The sequence below is a fragment of the Drosophila bipectinata genome, chromosome XR (genome assembly GCF_030179905.1).
Source record: "Drosophila bipectinata strain 14024-0381.07 chromosome XR, DbipHiC1v2, whole genome shotgun sequence".
Taxonomy (NCBI): Eukaryota; Metazoa; Arthropoda; class Insecta; order Diptera; family Drosophilidae; genus Drosophila; species Drosophila bipectinata.
In genome coordinates this window covers 9,993,045-10,008,922 of record NC_091735.1, presented here as the reverse complement: position 1 = coordinate 10,008,922, position 15,878 = coordinate 9,993,045, and the positions used below count along the sequence as shown (strand labels likewise).

The window sequence follows — 15,878 nt, the reverse complement described above, 5'->3', positions numbered from 1 at the left end:
GCTGTATGTGTGCGTGCTATTTCGTTTCGAAGCTAGCGCACAAAATTTTGATTTGTCTAACTTTTCAGGCTTGCTATCCTTACAAAATTCGGGTATTCTTTATTTGGTGAAATGACGAAAGAAAGAATATTATTTTATATATTATATATTTTAATATTTCAGCAAACATTTTATATTTTTATACCCTTGCAGAGGGTATTACAATTTTGTCCAAAAGTGTGCAACGCAGTGAAGGAGACATCTCCGACCCTATAAAGTATATATATTCTTGATCAGGATCACCTCCTGAGTTGATATGAGCATGGCCGTCTGTCCGTCTGTCTGTCTGTTAAAACGCGAACTAGTCTCTCAGTTTTAAAGCTATTGACTTGAAACTTTGCACACACCTTTCTCTCCTTTGCACACAGTAAGTCGGAACGGCCGGGATCTACATCTTATAGCTGCCATATAACTGATTGATCGGAAATGGTATAACTTTGACGTTTTTAGAGTTAGAGAGTTCAAATTTAACATGAAAGCTATTTTTGGCAAAACATTATCATTAAACATGCCAAATTTCATAAGGATCGGCCGACTATATCCTATAGCTGCCATATAACTGATTGATCGGAAATGACCCAACTTTCGTGTTTTTGAAGATAGAAAGCTGGAACTTAGTACAGATTATATTTTTGGTCAGTTAATCCGACCTACCAAGTTTTATAACGATCGGCTGACTATATCTTATAGCTGCCATATAAATGAACGATCGGAAATGGTTTTTGGTAGAAATACCAACTTTGTTATTTTTGAAGATAGAAGTTTGGGACTTTTTTTTAGATTTTATATTATAATAAATTGGGTTATATTATCATATTCTCATAAGGATCGGCCAACTATATCCGATGTTTGCGATATATATCCGGTATTTACTACAAGGGTATATCAACTTCGGCTCCGCCCGCTTTCCTCTATTGTTGTATATAAATTTTGTTTTATTTATTAAAAAATATGGAATTTAAACTTGTCTGCGCTATGAAGTCTTGTATCAAGACAATCTCCCCATCCCAGCCTACTATCCATAGCTGACTATGTAAAAACGTCGTACACGCAAATAGTGCCGGGTTCACTGCCTTAGTTTCAGATGCCATTTCCCGTAGGTCTGGTATACACTATTGTTGTGAAAATTGTCGTGCTGCCTAAGGCGAAATGAGGTCGTTCATGAGACAGACCAAAAATTTGAAGAGTTGATCACTGGTTTTCGTAAAGACAATGACCAACTCTGTGCGCTTGACACTCAGTTTAGCAGCCTTCAGCTACTAACGAAGTCTCCTAAGCGTAAGAAATCCGCTGTTTGTGATCCGCCTCAGTCTACTCAGCCGTCAATAACGCAGCCAATTCGTTGAGACCAATTCGCCGTCCGAATTTCTTAAGGAAAATGAGCAATTGTCTGAGCAAATGTCCTCTGTGGTATCCCTTCAAGTGATTCCACAGGTCCTAGTAAATGAAACCCCTGTCAGGGTTACCCAAAAGGGTATTCCAAAGTCCGGACCACCGGCACCGACTGATGCTTCAGTTCTCGTACCTGCGACACTAAAACCCTTACAGGTGATTCCCCCATCGAAACATATATTTGTTTCTCGGCTTGCCCCTGATAATTCAGAGATTGATATCTCGGCTTATATCAAAGCCAAAACAAATGCCGATATAAAGGTGGAGGACATAACCAAATTTAAATATAATTACACACGGCGCACGTCTTCTTTCAAGTTTCGTGTGCCCGCGCTGACGTTCAAGATGATTTGTTCTCCCAGTTTTTGGCCAGAGAATCGTTTCGTCCAAGAACATCAGCATAGTTCCGTGGAGATCTTTAGCTCCGAAGTTTTTCCAAGTAAGTACACCACTTTAAGAAGGGAGAACCTCAGCAAAGTCCTCATTTCGGTAGACTCCACTCTTGCCTCTGAAGAGGTGAAATCACAAGAGTTTGGTGACATTGAGTTAACATATTTGCATTAAAATCACTATGTCCGTGAAATCTTTATACATTACATGTTCATATATACCGCCTATGTCTGAACCGCCTACATATTGGCAGCATTTGTCCGCTATTAAATTCGTTTTTAATCTTATGACAGATCGTGACCAACTTGTAGTGGTGGGCGACTTTAATATCCCAGAATTAAAGTGGTCCAACGTCGATAACTCACCATCTTTGTCACTTATCACTCACCATGACTTCACCGCGGGCATGTTTGACATGTCCTTAGGTCAGATTAACCATGTTAGAAATTCGTTAGGTCGGCTTTTAGACTTATGTTTTGTATCTGATCCTGATGGTACCGCTCTCTCCAGAGCTTTTCCCCTTTCAACCCCAGAGGATCCATATCACCCCACGCTGGAGGTCTCTATCGGAACCATTCCTGGTATCGATCAGATGTCTCTATGCGTGGCAAATAAGATTCGCTGCTTCCGTAAAGCTGATTTTCAGAAACTTAATACATACGATTGGTCCGATATTCTGGCATGCACTGATCTTAACGTCACTTTAGAAAAATTTTACTGTACTTTAAATAAATTTTTTGACTCATGTCTGCCATGGAAATATCCGTCCGCTTCAACAAATTCTCCTTGGTATACAAGGTGCCTCACTAACCTAAAAAATATAAAAAATAGTCTCTTACTAAAATATAAAAAAACCTGCAGTAGTGTTGATTTTTCAAGATACCTACTAGCTCGGTCTAATTTTACCGTGCATAACGCTGAATGTTATAGGAATTATATTGACCGCAGCTGGATACAATTTACTCAGGATCCAAAGCAGTTTTATAATTTTGTAAGCACTAAGCGTAAACACGTATCTTTTTCACCCCTGCTTACGTTTGAAAATTCCTCTGCGACCTCTGATCAGGCCACTGCCGACCTATTTGCAGAATTTTTTCAAACAACTTTTTTTCCGCCTAATTTGACAGATCAGCCTTACGCATATAACATTCAAGCAGCAAATCTTATTTTCTGTCCGTTTTTTTCTGAGAACAACTTATTATCTGGTCTTAAAAGGGTAAAACCCATTTATTCGCCAGGCCCCGACGGAGTACCAGGCTGTGTGCTAAAATACTGCGCCAGGGCTCTGTGAAAACCTCTTCATAGACTTTTCAACTTATCTTTCGAAACCTCGATTTTTCCCCTTAAGTGGAAGGAATCATTCATAATTCCCCTACATAAAAAAGGGAGAAAGTCCGATGCTACCAACTATAGAGGCATCTCTAAGTTGTCGGCAATTCCAAAGTTAGTTGAAAAATTAATTACCCCTCATTTGCAACACCATTGCTCTTCGATTATCTCTCCCTGTCAGCATGGCTTTATTAAGCGTCGCTCCACCACCACAAATTTACTGGAGTTCACATCCTTTGTCATAGATAGCTTTTGTAAGAGATATCAAACCGATGTAATTTACACAGACTTCAGGAAAGCATTTGATTCAGTTAATCACTCACTCTTGTTGAGTAAACTGAATATGCTGGGTTTTCCTACCTCTTAACGTGGATCTTCAGCTACTTAGATGGAAGGACACAAAGAGTCTTATTTAAAAACATGCAGTCTCGTCTGGTCCGTACTACATCTGGCGTCCCTCAAGGAAGTCATCTTGGCCCGTTATTATTTACGCTTTTTATAAACGACTTGCCCCTTGCTTTAACGAACTCTCTAGTTCTTATGTATGCAGATGATGTAAAGCTTTGCCTTCAGTAAAAATCCATCTTTGCCCAATGCAGTCTTCAGTCTGACCTTGATAACTTTCAAAAATGGTGTTAAGCTAATGATCTAATACTTAATGGATCAAAATGCAAGCATATGTCTTTTTATCGTTCTTGCCCTCTGCAAGCTATTTATTCTATTAACAGGATTGCCTTAGAAAAATTAACTCAGGTTAATGATCTCGGCATCCTATTAGACATTAAACTTAAATTTTCCGACTATATTTTCTTAATTGTTAATAAGGCTAAATAATTCCTTGGTTTTATTAAAAGGTGGTCAAAAGAATTTAATGACCCATACTTAACCAAAACTTTATTTATTTCTTTGGTCCGTTCGATACAGGAGTACGGTTCATGTATCTGGAGTCCCCAATATGGAGTACATCAGGACCGCATAGAATCCGTACAAAAGAATTTCCTAACTTTTTCACTTAGAGGTCTAAATGGGATGCAAATCTTCAGCTTCCATCCTACAGTAGCAGACTTTTACTTATAAACTTACCTAGCTTAACAAATCGTAGGACAATGCTCGGTGTAGTTTTTCTGCATAACCTTATTAACGGGGATGTAGATAGCCAGCATTTACTAACAAGTTTAAAATTTAACAATCCTAATAGAAGGACTCGAAACTTTATTCCCTGTTTCATAGCCATTGTAGTTCGACATATGCACTGCATGACCCTTTTAGGGTATTATGTTCGAACTACAATGGTCTCTACTCTATTACATCTCTTTCCTGTCCCTCTAATTTAAAATATACCATAGAATTTTAAATTTCCTTACTAACTCCTCTTAGCTTAACAAATTTCAAATAGCTTAATATGTACTTACTAATCATTTCTCGAGCGCCCCTCGGTCGTCTGGGCCTCTAAGTTTTATGATGAATTTCCAAATTATAAAAGACACGAAAAAAAAAAGGATGAACAATGAGATCTTAGAGAGCCAAAGTTGTCTCTTATTGTTCTCTCTATCTCTGCCTAAGAACGTTTTTCTTTACCTTCTTTACCCTTTTTACTTGCTTAAAGTTTAGACGCTACCGAGTAACTCATACTATTCGGTGTAGGCACGCTCTCGATTATGGGCTGTATCTCTGTCATTATTTGATATTTTTATTTGAAACTTTAACAGTACATTCTTAATAAACAGTACTTTCAAAATATGTGACAAAAAAAAAATCGATTTTTTCAACCTCACACATGAGACTACATCCTTAAAGCTATTGACTTGAAACTTTGCACACACCCTTCTTTCCTTTGCACGCAGTATATAAGTCGGAACGGCCGGGATCGGAAATGGTATTATGTTCTTTGGTATTTTTAGAGTTAGAGAGTTCAGATTTTGCATGATTGCTATTTTTGGTAAAATAATTAACTTCACTTACCAAATTTTATAAGGATCGGCGGACTATATCCTATAGCTGCCATATAACTGGACAATCGGAAATGACCCAACTTTCGTGTTTTTGTAGATAGAAAGTTGAATCTTCGTACAGATTTTTTTCAGTCGATCCGGCCTATCAAATTTCATAATGATCGGCCGTCTATATCTTATAGCTGCCATATAACTGAACGATCGGAAATGACCCAACTGACCCAACGCGTTTTTGAAGTTAGAAAACTGGAATTTAGCACAGATTATATTTTTGGTCAGATGAATATTTTAAGTCAGGATCGATGTGCCATCAGTCAAACTTTCTTTATGTTCGCAACCAGTTTATTATTCTCAACGATCAACTTTTTAAGCAGTATATCATGAATTGTAAGGTAAATTTTCGTAATGATCCAAGCTCCTTCTATTCTTTTGTCAATATGAAACGTAAATCAAATCTTTTTCCTCCTTCCCTATCATATAAAAATATTTCACATTCTTCTGAGCTAGGTATTGCTAATCTATTTGCGTCATTTTTTCAAACCACTTATTCGTCCGATTCATATAACCTCAATTCTTCTTATCCTTATAAATTACCACATTTAAACAATATTTACTTTTCAAAATTTTAAATTCAGGATGTGTTTGAAGCTCTGTCAACAATAGATAACTCATTCTCTGCTGGTCCTGACAATGTTCCTAGCTGTGTTCTAAGGTACTGCTCTGATATCCTTTGCTATCCTCTCACTATCTTATTCAACTTATCCTTGGAGCTGGCATGTCTTTCCAAGAGATGGAATGAATCATTTATTATTCCGATTCATAAGAAAGGCTTTAAAGCACTTATTGAGAACTACCGTGGGATTGCTAAGCTATCTGCGATTCCCAAACTGCTTGAGAAACTGGTTACGTTCCAACTGCAACATTTTTGTAAAAGCCTTCTTGAATTCACTTCGTTTATCCACAGAGGTTTTCTGAGCCGCATGCAAACTGATGTGGTATACACTGACTTAAGCAAAGCGTTTGATTCTGTGAACCACCATCTCCTCCTTCATAAGCTGTGTCTTATGGCTGGAGAAAACCCCTCTACATATAGTACAGTGGTTGACCTCCTATCTAAAAACAGTTCATCACAGATTATAAACGTTTCATCTGGTGTCCCACAAGGTAGTCACTTAGGACCTCTTCTGTTTGTTCTTTTTGTCAACGATTTACCTAGTGCAGTGGTCGGCACCCCAATGTATTGATATGATTTGAACACATAGTAACGAATAGCAGAAAGTAGGCTGTGAGCATGTCGTTTCGCACATTTATACTGTGTGTGTGGCAGAGCTCGGGCAGAGAAATTTCCTATGCCCTCGGGATAGGGCCGTGCCGACCACCGACCACTAGTGTTGTAAACTATGCTTCTACATTTATGTATGATGATGATGTCAAGTTATGTCTTTCTTTCTCAGACCATTTGAGAAAAATGGTCTCATTTTTTCCGCAATTAGACCTTAACGAAGTTTTCTTGTGGTGCTCAAACAATCTCCTTTTACTTAACTGCTCTAAGTGTAAGGTTGTGACGTTCAATCGCAGTGTGCCTCACATCGTTTCGTACTCTCTTGGGAATAACGTCTTAGATCGTGTTTCCCTAATTAACGATCTTAGAGTCCTTTTTGACAATAAGTTGTCGTTCAACGAATCACTAACAGTTAATAAAGCCAGAGGTGTGCTAGCTTTTATCAAACGTTGGTTTAAAGAATTTGATGATCCTTTTACAACTAAAACTCTATATGTATCGTTGATTCGTCCTATCTTGGAATACTGTTCTAGCGTTTGGAGTCCGCAATACTTTGTTCACCAAAGGAGGATTGAATCTGTCCAAAGCAGTTTCTGCTGTTTGCATTAAAAAGCTTAAACTGGGATACTGCCACTTGCCTCCCGTCGTATCATTGCCGGTTAAAACTATTAAACCTACCTCCTTTGAAAGAGCGCCGTACTTGTGCTGGGGTTATGCCACAAGTACTTTTGACTCACAAGTACTTCTTGAAAAATTAATGTTTTCTGTTCCTAATCTAATAGAGTAACTAGATCCTTCCGATCCCTTTGGTTACCAATTTCTAGGTCTAGTTTTGCTGAACACGATCCATTTCGAGTTATTTGTAAAAATTATAGCTCATTGTCCCATTTATTATCCCCTGAACTATCCCTAGATGTAATTAAATCAAAAATCTTTTATCTTAATTTATCCTCACTTTTAGCTATAAAAATCTAGATTCTAGAATAACAGATCATTGTTAATAATAATAAAAAAAAAAAAACAATTGGCTTTAAAATTGAAGGGTGATTCTCCGTCAGTCAACCGTTTATTTGATGATTTGGTAACTGAGTTAGTTTCAACGGGAGCCAAAATAGATGAAATGGACAAAGTATCTCACTTGCTTCTAACTCTTACAACTAGCTACGATGGAGAAATATCAGTTAAACACTTTGTAAAGACTCGGCTCCTCGATCATGAAATCAAACTAAATGGAGTTGGCAATGACACAAGTACAAAAGTGTTGCAAGCTATAGGCAATCGAGAGCCCAAGGATAGCACATAGAAAAAAAAAACGGCAAAATTTGTGAAGAAACAATTTCAGAAGTTAAAGCCTAAGCTAAAATGTTTTCATTGCGGAAAATTAGGCCACATGAAAAAGGATTGTTTCTTCTTAAAAAGACAGGCAGGGGGCAACCAGAATATTCAGACTAGTTCGCGTAGAAACAGACAGACAGACGGACATGCTCATATCAACTCAGGAGGTGATCCTGATCAAGAATATATATACTTTATAGGGTCGGAGATGTCTCCTTCACTGCGTTGCACACTTTTGACCAAAATTATAGTAGCCTCTGCAAGGGTATAAAAATATGCTGTATTGCAAGGAAATCCTGCACAATTTATTATCTGTCAAGAAGATGCTAGACGCTCGAATGTCCGTCGAATTTAATCCGGATGGTATAAAAGTCATCAAAGATGGTAACTTGGCATTTGAAGGGTTTTGTAAGTATAATGTACCGACTGTACAATTTTAGTATAGTTAAGTATATACTAGAGGTCTGCAGGAATAAATTCTTATTGCATCAGCCATAGAATACATCCGAATGGAATAGAATGAATGAGTGCAAGAGACACAACGAATTGATTGATAAGGAGTGAGAGAGCATTCTAACTCATGGGCATTCTCTTGCTTTGAAAATGAGGAATGCAGCCGAATGTCTCGAATGGTTTTTAACACACTCTATGCATTCATTTATTTTCTTTTATTGAGCAAAACGCTTCTTTAATACTTCTTTAATAATAAGAGAATTGACCGACAGGTTAATTATGATGAAAGTTTTTTTTTTACTTATGGTTATAACTGTTATTATTATTTTCTTAATGTTTTTTGTTTAGTTTTCTTAAGTTTTTCCAAATTAAATTATTTTACAAAATTTTTTTAGCTGCAAAGTAGTGCTGGAAAATTATTTATTAATAAATATTGAAAATATTATTATATTATATTGAAATAATATTAAGTAAAATATGTAAAATAAAATATACAGCTTAATAATGAATATTTTTGAAAACAAAACAATGACTTACTTCCACTTTTGAATTATTTTATTATCAGCGTCTAAAAATAAAGGCCAATATGCATAGTTGTATCGTACATTCTAGAATGCATTCGAAACAATTCGAATGCGAACCGTAACTCTAACTCATAATATTGGGTTTGATCCTCCGAATGTTGTGAGAGTGAGACCAGTCGCACTCACTCATTCATTAATTTTCGTCTCATCATTCTATCTCACTCAATTCATTTTCGAGGTTGTGCATTTGAATGTCGTTTTTTAGTTATTCATGCAGACCTCTCGTATATACATACAAAAGTTTAAATGATGCAGAATATCGCTTGTGGCATGAAAGGTTAGGACATATGTATAAGTGTAGGAAAATTCTTAGAAATTAAACGAAATAGTTTCTTTGAAGATGTTGATCTTATAAAAAACGTACAGCTAAACAAAAATGAAATATGTGAGGCGTGTATTAACGGAAAGCAATCTAGGCTAAAATTTGAGAAATTTAAAAACAAAGAAAATATTGACCGCCCATTGTTCGTAGTTCATTTTGACGTTTGTGGTCCGATTACGCCATCAACTATTGATAATTAAAACTACTATGAAGTATTTATTGATCAGTATACACACGTGTTTTTTGTATTCAAAGACTTTGTGGCGAAAAGTGAGGCCCATTTTAACTTAAAAATGGTAAATCTATATATTGATAATGGCAGGGAATACCTCTCTAATGAAGTGCGTGAATTTTGCGTAGAAAAAGGTATCAGCTATCATTTAACGGTTCCTCATACCCCACAATTAAATGGTGTTTGTGGGATGAGCGGATGATTAGAACAGTCACCGAAAAAGCTCGCTCTATGATTAACTGTACTAAACTTAATAAAAGTTTTTGGGGTGAAGCTGTTTTAACATCAACTTATTTAGTCAATAGGTCCCCAAGTAGAGCTTTGGAAAATATAAGAAAAACACCATATGAGATGTGAAATAAAAATAAGCCAATATTAAAATACTTGAAAGTATTTGGATCGACTGTTTACGAACTAAATAAAGTGGGTAAGCGAAAATTTGATGAGAAATCTATTAGGACTATACTCGTATGAACCAAATGGCTATAAATTGTGGAATGAGGAATCAGGAAAATTTATGATAGCTATAGATGTAGTGGTGGACGAAAAAGGCATAAAATCTATGACTTTAAATGAAAATGACTCTGTGGTAAAACATAATGATGTTAGCAGTAGTCATGCTTCTCCAATTGAAGAAAATGAAGAGTTAGATTTTCCATCACAGGAAATGAATGAATCAATGGATTCAAAGTCTAGTGAAAACTCAAATGAAAATTCCACTTGTCTCGAGAATACCGATCCAGAAGTTGAAACTGGTGATAATATACGAGAAAATGAAAATCAACAAGTCAGACGCAGTGAGAGAAATAAAGATAAACCAAAATAATCATATAGATTTTTAGAAAAATGTCTCATGAATAGCCAAATATGCTTAAGTGATATTTCCAATACTTATGAGGAAATTAAATTTCGCGTTGACAGAGCCTTGTGGGAGGAAGCCATTTAAGATGAATTAAATTCGCATTTTGTAAATAAAAAATGGTGCTTAGTACAAAGGCCTATGGATAAAAACAAAGTAGAGTGGGTTTTTAGTTTAAAGCAGTGGTCGGCACCCCAATACATTGATATGATTTTACCGCATTAGTGTTAGTAACGAATAGCAGAAAGTAGGCTGTGAGCATGACGTTTCACACATGTATACTGTGTGTGTGTGGCAGAGCTCGGGCAGAGAAATTTCCTATGCCCCCGAGATAGGGCCGTGCCGACCTCTGGTTTAAAGCAAGACGAAAATGGTAACTTACTGAAATATAAGGCAAGACTGGTAACGAGGGGCTTCACCCAAGAATAAATGATGGGTTATGATGGGACTTTGCACCTGTTGCACGAATTTCAGATTCAGATTTCTTTTAGCTTTTTCTAATCAATATAATTTACTGATCCATCATATGGATGTAAAAACAGCATTTCTAAATGGAACTTTAAAAGATGAAATTTATATGAAGGTTTCAAAAGGTTTAAACCAATATGATGGAAATAAAGTATGCAAACTAAATAAAGCTATTTATGGCCTTAAGAAAGCTGCAAGATGCTGGTTTGAGGTTTTTGAAAATGCACTTAAAAATTTTTTATTTCAGAATCTAGAAGTAGACCGATGTATATATATTTTAAATAAGGGAGATATAAGTAAAAATATGTATTTACTATTATATGTTGGCGATGTGGTAATAGCCACCAGTAATTCCGAAAGTATGTCTAAATTTAAAGCTTATCTTTCAAGTACGTTTCAAATGACTGACTTATGTGAAATACGACATTTCCTTGGTATAAAAGTTCATCGAAAAGTTGATCAAATTTGTTTCAGTCAATCTGCATATATTAAAAACGTTTTAAAGAAATTCAATATGCAAGATTGTAATCCAGTTAGTACCCCTCTTCCAAACAAATTCAATTATGAGGACTTGAAATCTGAAGAATCATGTGAAGCACCATGTAGGAATTTAATTGGCTGTTTGATGTACATAATGTTGTGCACACGCCCGGACTTGAGTACATCGATAAGTATCTTGAGCCGGTATACTAATAATAATAACAAAGAATTATGGAAATTTCTTAAAAGAGTTTTAAGATACCTAAAAGGAACTGTTGACTTAGAGTTATAGTTCAAAAGGAATCCCAAAAGGAAGCCGAATATATGGCCTTATTTGAAGGTGTTAGAGAAGCATTATGGCTAAAGTCATTAATAAATGAAATGAAATTAAAATTAAATGGCCCAATAGATATTTTTGACGAAAACCAAGGTTGAATTAGTATAGCCAACAACCCTACTTGTCACAAGAGGACTAAGCACATAGATATTAAATATCATTTTACAAGGGAACAAATTGAAAACAATCTAATCTGCGTCAAGTATATTTCCACAGATTTCCAATTGGCTGATATTTTATCGAAGCCACTACCAACAGCTAGATTCACTGCACTGCGAGACCTACTGGACCTTCACCCTCAACCTTTATATGGAGTTTTTTTTTTAACCAAGACAAACTGGATCTCTTGGAATATATATACACATATATTTAACAATAATCAAATCAAAATAATTACTAGTCTAACCACTGCTGTTTATATATATAAATGAATCTTGTTAATTTACGTTTTTGATTGATCTGATTGGGTTTTACTGATTGGGTTGATTTCTGATTGGGTTGATTGTTCTCTCTCTCTCTCTGCCTAAGAACGTTTTTCTTTACCTTCTTTTTGCATGCTCATGCGTACCCTTTTTACTTGCTTAAAGACAACGAGAGCGTGCGGTTGTGAAAATAAAAATTAACTGAAACGAACAATTAAAGTGTTTTACTTTTTGGCAAATCTGGCTGGTGTACTCTTGGAGTTTGTATAAACTCTGTTTATATAAATCTCATAATTTTAATACCCTCTTCAAGGGTATAATAACGGGAATGTCTAACAATGCCTTAACCCATAATGGTACTTTATTAAATTTTGATGCCATAATGGCCAGGCTAGACTTTGTCTGTAGCGAAAAAAGCTCAATTCATATTATTGAACAAATCTCATTCTCTCTTCCTCTTAAGCGAACGGCCGTGTTTGTTTTTTGTGCACACTGCGTTTATGATAAATATTGGTAAACCGGTGTTTACTCGCTTGAGAATCGAATTTTTTGAGAAACTCCAAACTATATTTGGAGGCGAATAAATAATTTGTTTAAATTCAATTCCAAGCTCTTGCTTCGGCTTCCTATTTAGCATTGTGGTTCAAGGTATAGTATTTTTATATAGTTAATCAATAATTTAAACTGGTCTGTTCTATGAAGTCGTGTAACAAGACAATATCCATCCATTGCAGGCTATGTGAAAACGTCGTACACCCCAAGTGTTGAGGTCGGGGAGCGCGCGAGCTAAACAACTTCGTCGTTTTCCCTCGCCTCGTTAGCTTCACCTAGCGATCACAAACGCCTCGTTCTTTTGCCATTTTTCCGTATATCGATAAGCTTACGTCTAGCGTTTTTCAAAACTTATTCTAAACATTATTCAACACTAATTTTAACGATTTCATTTTTCAAATATAAACTTAATTCTATGACGGCGGTAACATTCCCTCCCCCGTAATTGATCCCGATCCGTGGTCAGTTACCATTCTCCAAGCCGACGTCCAGAACTGCTACCTTTGTTGCTGGTCTTTCAATAGCTACAAGCTGCGTCGTGATGGTCACCCGCCGAACTTGTCCATCGTTGGCCATCATTGCGTCAGTCACGCGTCCTTTCAGCCACAGGTTCCTGGGAAGAAGCTCATCCACGACTACGACGATGCTTCCGATGATGATTGGAGGTACCTTCTCGAACCATTTGGTGCGCCTGGTTAACACGGGTGCATACTCCTTAACCCATCGTTGCCAAAAGCGGTCTCCGAAGCGCTGAGTCTCATTCCATCTACGCTTCAGATTCATTCCCTCTTTTGGCAGTGGCTTGTATCCGTTCGCTGATCCTAGCAGCAGGTGGTTTGGAGTCAGGGCAGCGTCATCCTCGGAATCCAAACTTACGAACGTGAGAGGTCGCGAGTTGATGATAAATTGCGCCTCCATCAGTGCGTTTCTCAACCCCTCGTCGTTGAAAAAGTAACTTGGGCAAATGTTCTTCAAGATTCCTTTCGTTGTCCTGACGAGTCTCTCCCATGCTCCACCCATGTGGGGTGCTCCTGGTGGGTTGAATCGCCACTTTATGCCGTCGAACTTAATAGTGATCTTATCGTGCTCAATCTTTTTCAGCTCCTCGCTCTGAAATTTTTGAATTTTTTTTTTGAAATTTGAGAATATTTCCCTTGGTGTCCCTCGAAAGGCCATAAAATTGGCTAGGCACATGATACATGAACTAGTACCTAAACTGTAGGCGATCTCAAAATGCACCTCGCGCAACGTAAGACAGGTGAACAGAGCTACCCATCTCTTCTCTTTGCGCCAGCCGACGTTCACCAATAACGGGCCAAAATAGTCAACGCCTGTATAGGTGAACGGCCTCTTAAAGCTTCCAACTCTTGCCCTCGGGATTGGTGCCATCTGGGGTGGTCTGGGAACTGCTCTGTCGATCTTGCATCGTTGGCATGTGTTTCGCACGGATTTTTGCAGTACTCGTAGCCGGCTGATATAAAACGAATTTTTGATGTCGTTTATTACAGTTTCGTGAGCGAGATGGTGATACTTTTCGTGGAAGCTCCTAACTATGAGGTTGGTTATCCGGCATCCATGAGCTAGTATGATGGCGTCCTCAGCTATGTCAACTGCGTTCAATCTGCCCCTTGTTCGTAGTACTCCATCGTTGTCCAGGTATGCGTTCAATCCGGCCAATCTGCTTCCCTTGAGGAGCGCCGTTCCCGCGGATAACGTTTTTAGTTCTGCTGCGAAGGAGATGGATTGAGATTGCTTGTATAGAAGCATCTTTGCCTTGCTCACATGAGCCATTGTCGTGGTTGCTGGCATATCTTGTCCGGCACATTTCGCTCGGAGCCGATCAGTAAACAGGAGTACTAGCGCCACAGCTCTGTATAACCGTCGCCAATTTGAGAAGTCGTTCGCGTTGAACATAACCACTGATTTCGTATGCGTCGTCATCACATGCTTCCGGAACTCCGAGGTATCGATAATGCTCTCCTGCTTCTTGGATCTTGGCCAGTTGCTCGCATCGGTCTTCAGGAACTCCGGGCCCGTTATCCACGTATCTTGTTGGGTTTTCCCGGTGACCTTGGTAGCTCCATCTGCTACGTTCAGCTTTGAAGGAATCAACCGCCATTGCTCAACCAGTGTTGTTTCCAGAATTTCGGCGACTCTGTGCATCACGAACTGATGAAAGTTGTGGGGGTCCATAGTTAGCCACTGCAACACTGTCTTGGAGTCTGACCAGTATGTGGCGTAGGTTGCGTGTGCTTATCACCTTTTGGGCTAAGCGTGCTCCCATAACTGCTGCCTGCAGCTCCATACGCGGAATCGAAAGTGGTTTTAAAGGTGCCACCTTAGATTTCGCCATTACCAAAGATACGCCGACTCTGTCATCCGTTGCCACGCGCAAGTAGCAGACTGCAGAATATGCTTGCTCGCTGGCGTCGACGAATGTATGGAGTCCAATTTGACATGGCTCCGATGTGGCTGGGGAAAAGCATCTAGGGACCTCGAAAGTCCTTATGTCTTGCAAAATGGTTTTCCATTGGCGCCATTCTTCTAGAATTCTCTCAGGTAGCTCCTGATCCCATTCAATTTTTTGCCGCCATATGCACTGGAGGAGTATTTTTAGTCCGATCGTTTGGCATGATAAAAATCCCAATGGATCGAAGATCGACATCAAAACTTGTAATACTTCTCGCTTGGTAGGGACTACGTTTTCCGCCAGCACATCACGCTTCAGCCTTGAAAATCTGCAGATAAATTTGAACATATCATTATGTGGGTCCCAGAACATGCCAAGTATCTTTTCTATTGCACACAAATCCACCGGCTTTTAGGTTCCAGCGTTGCCATTATCCTGCAAGCTTTTGAGCACTTCTTTCGAATTCGACGACCAGTTACGGATCTCGAATCCGCCTCTCCGATGTACTTCTATGACTTCTCTGGTGATCTGGATGGCCTCCTGTTCGTTCCTCATGCTATCAATGAAGTCATCAACGTAGTGCGCCCTTTGGATGGCGTTTAAGGCCAATGGGAACTCTTCTTGGTGGGTTTCCGCGTTCTTATCTCGAACGAAGTGCGCTATAAACGGCGCGCAGCTAATCCCAAAAGTCATAGCTCGCATGACATATGTATCTACTTTGTCGCTGCCTTTTTCATACCACAAAAATCGCTGCGCCTGCATATCCTCCTCGCGAATGTTTATCCTGTGAAACATTTCCGCAATGTCACCGCAAATCGCTATTTTGTTGACCCGAAAGGCTAGCAAGACGTCTATGAGTGGGTTCAGGCAATCTGGTCCCCTGAGTAAGTAGTCATTTAGCGCGTATCCGTGTGTCTTTGCGGCTGCATCCCATACGAGTCTTACCTTTTTCGGCTTGTTTGGATTCAGCGCTATGAATATTGGCAGATACCATGTACGGCTGTTCTCCCGGCTGGTTTCTTCCTAGGCCGATCCTTGGA

At 38.4% G+C, this 15,878-nt stretch overlaps 2 protein-coding genes across 2 annotated transcripts; both read right to left on the bottom strand.

The window, feature by feature from the left end:
* Positions 1-12,890: 12,890 nt before the first annotated feature.
* LOC122321399 (uncharacterized) lies at positions 12,891-14,621 on the bottom strand. The gene has a single exon (XM_043211284.1). It carries the CDS (start codon positions 14,619-14,621, stop codon positions 12,891-12,893), a length of 1,731 nt encoding a protein of 576 aa, XP_043067219.1.
* Positions 14,622-15,249: 628 nt separating this feature from the next.
* Positions 15,250-15,633, bottom strand: LOC138925614 (uncharacterized). Its single transcript, XM_070276462.1, has one exon. The coding sequence runs from the start codon at positions 15,631-15,633 to the stop codon at positions 15,250-15,252; it is 384 nt and encodes a 127-aa protein (XP_070132563.1).
* Positions 15,634-15,878: the final 245 nt, after the last annotated feature.

What these genes read in the sequence shown, in the direction of transcription:
- LOC122321399 (XM_043211284.1), bottom strand. Translation starts at nt 14,621, where the DNA reads ATGGACCCCCACAACTTTCATCAGTTCGTGATGCACAGAGTCGCCGAA.
- LOC138925614 (XM_070276462.1), bottom strand. Translation starts at nt 15,633, where the DNA reads ATGTTTCACAGGATAAACATTCGCGAGGAGGATATGCAGGCGCAGCGA.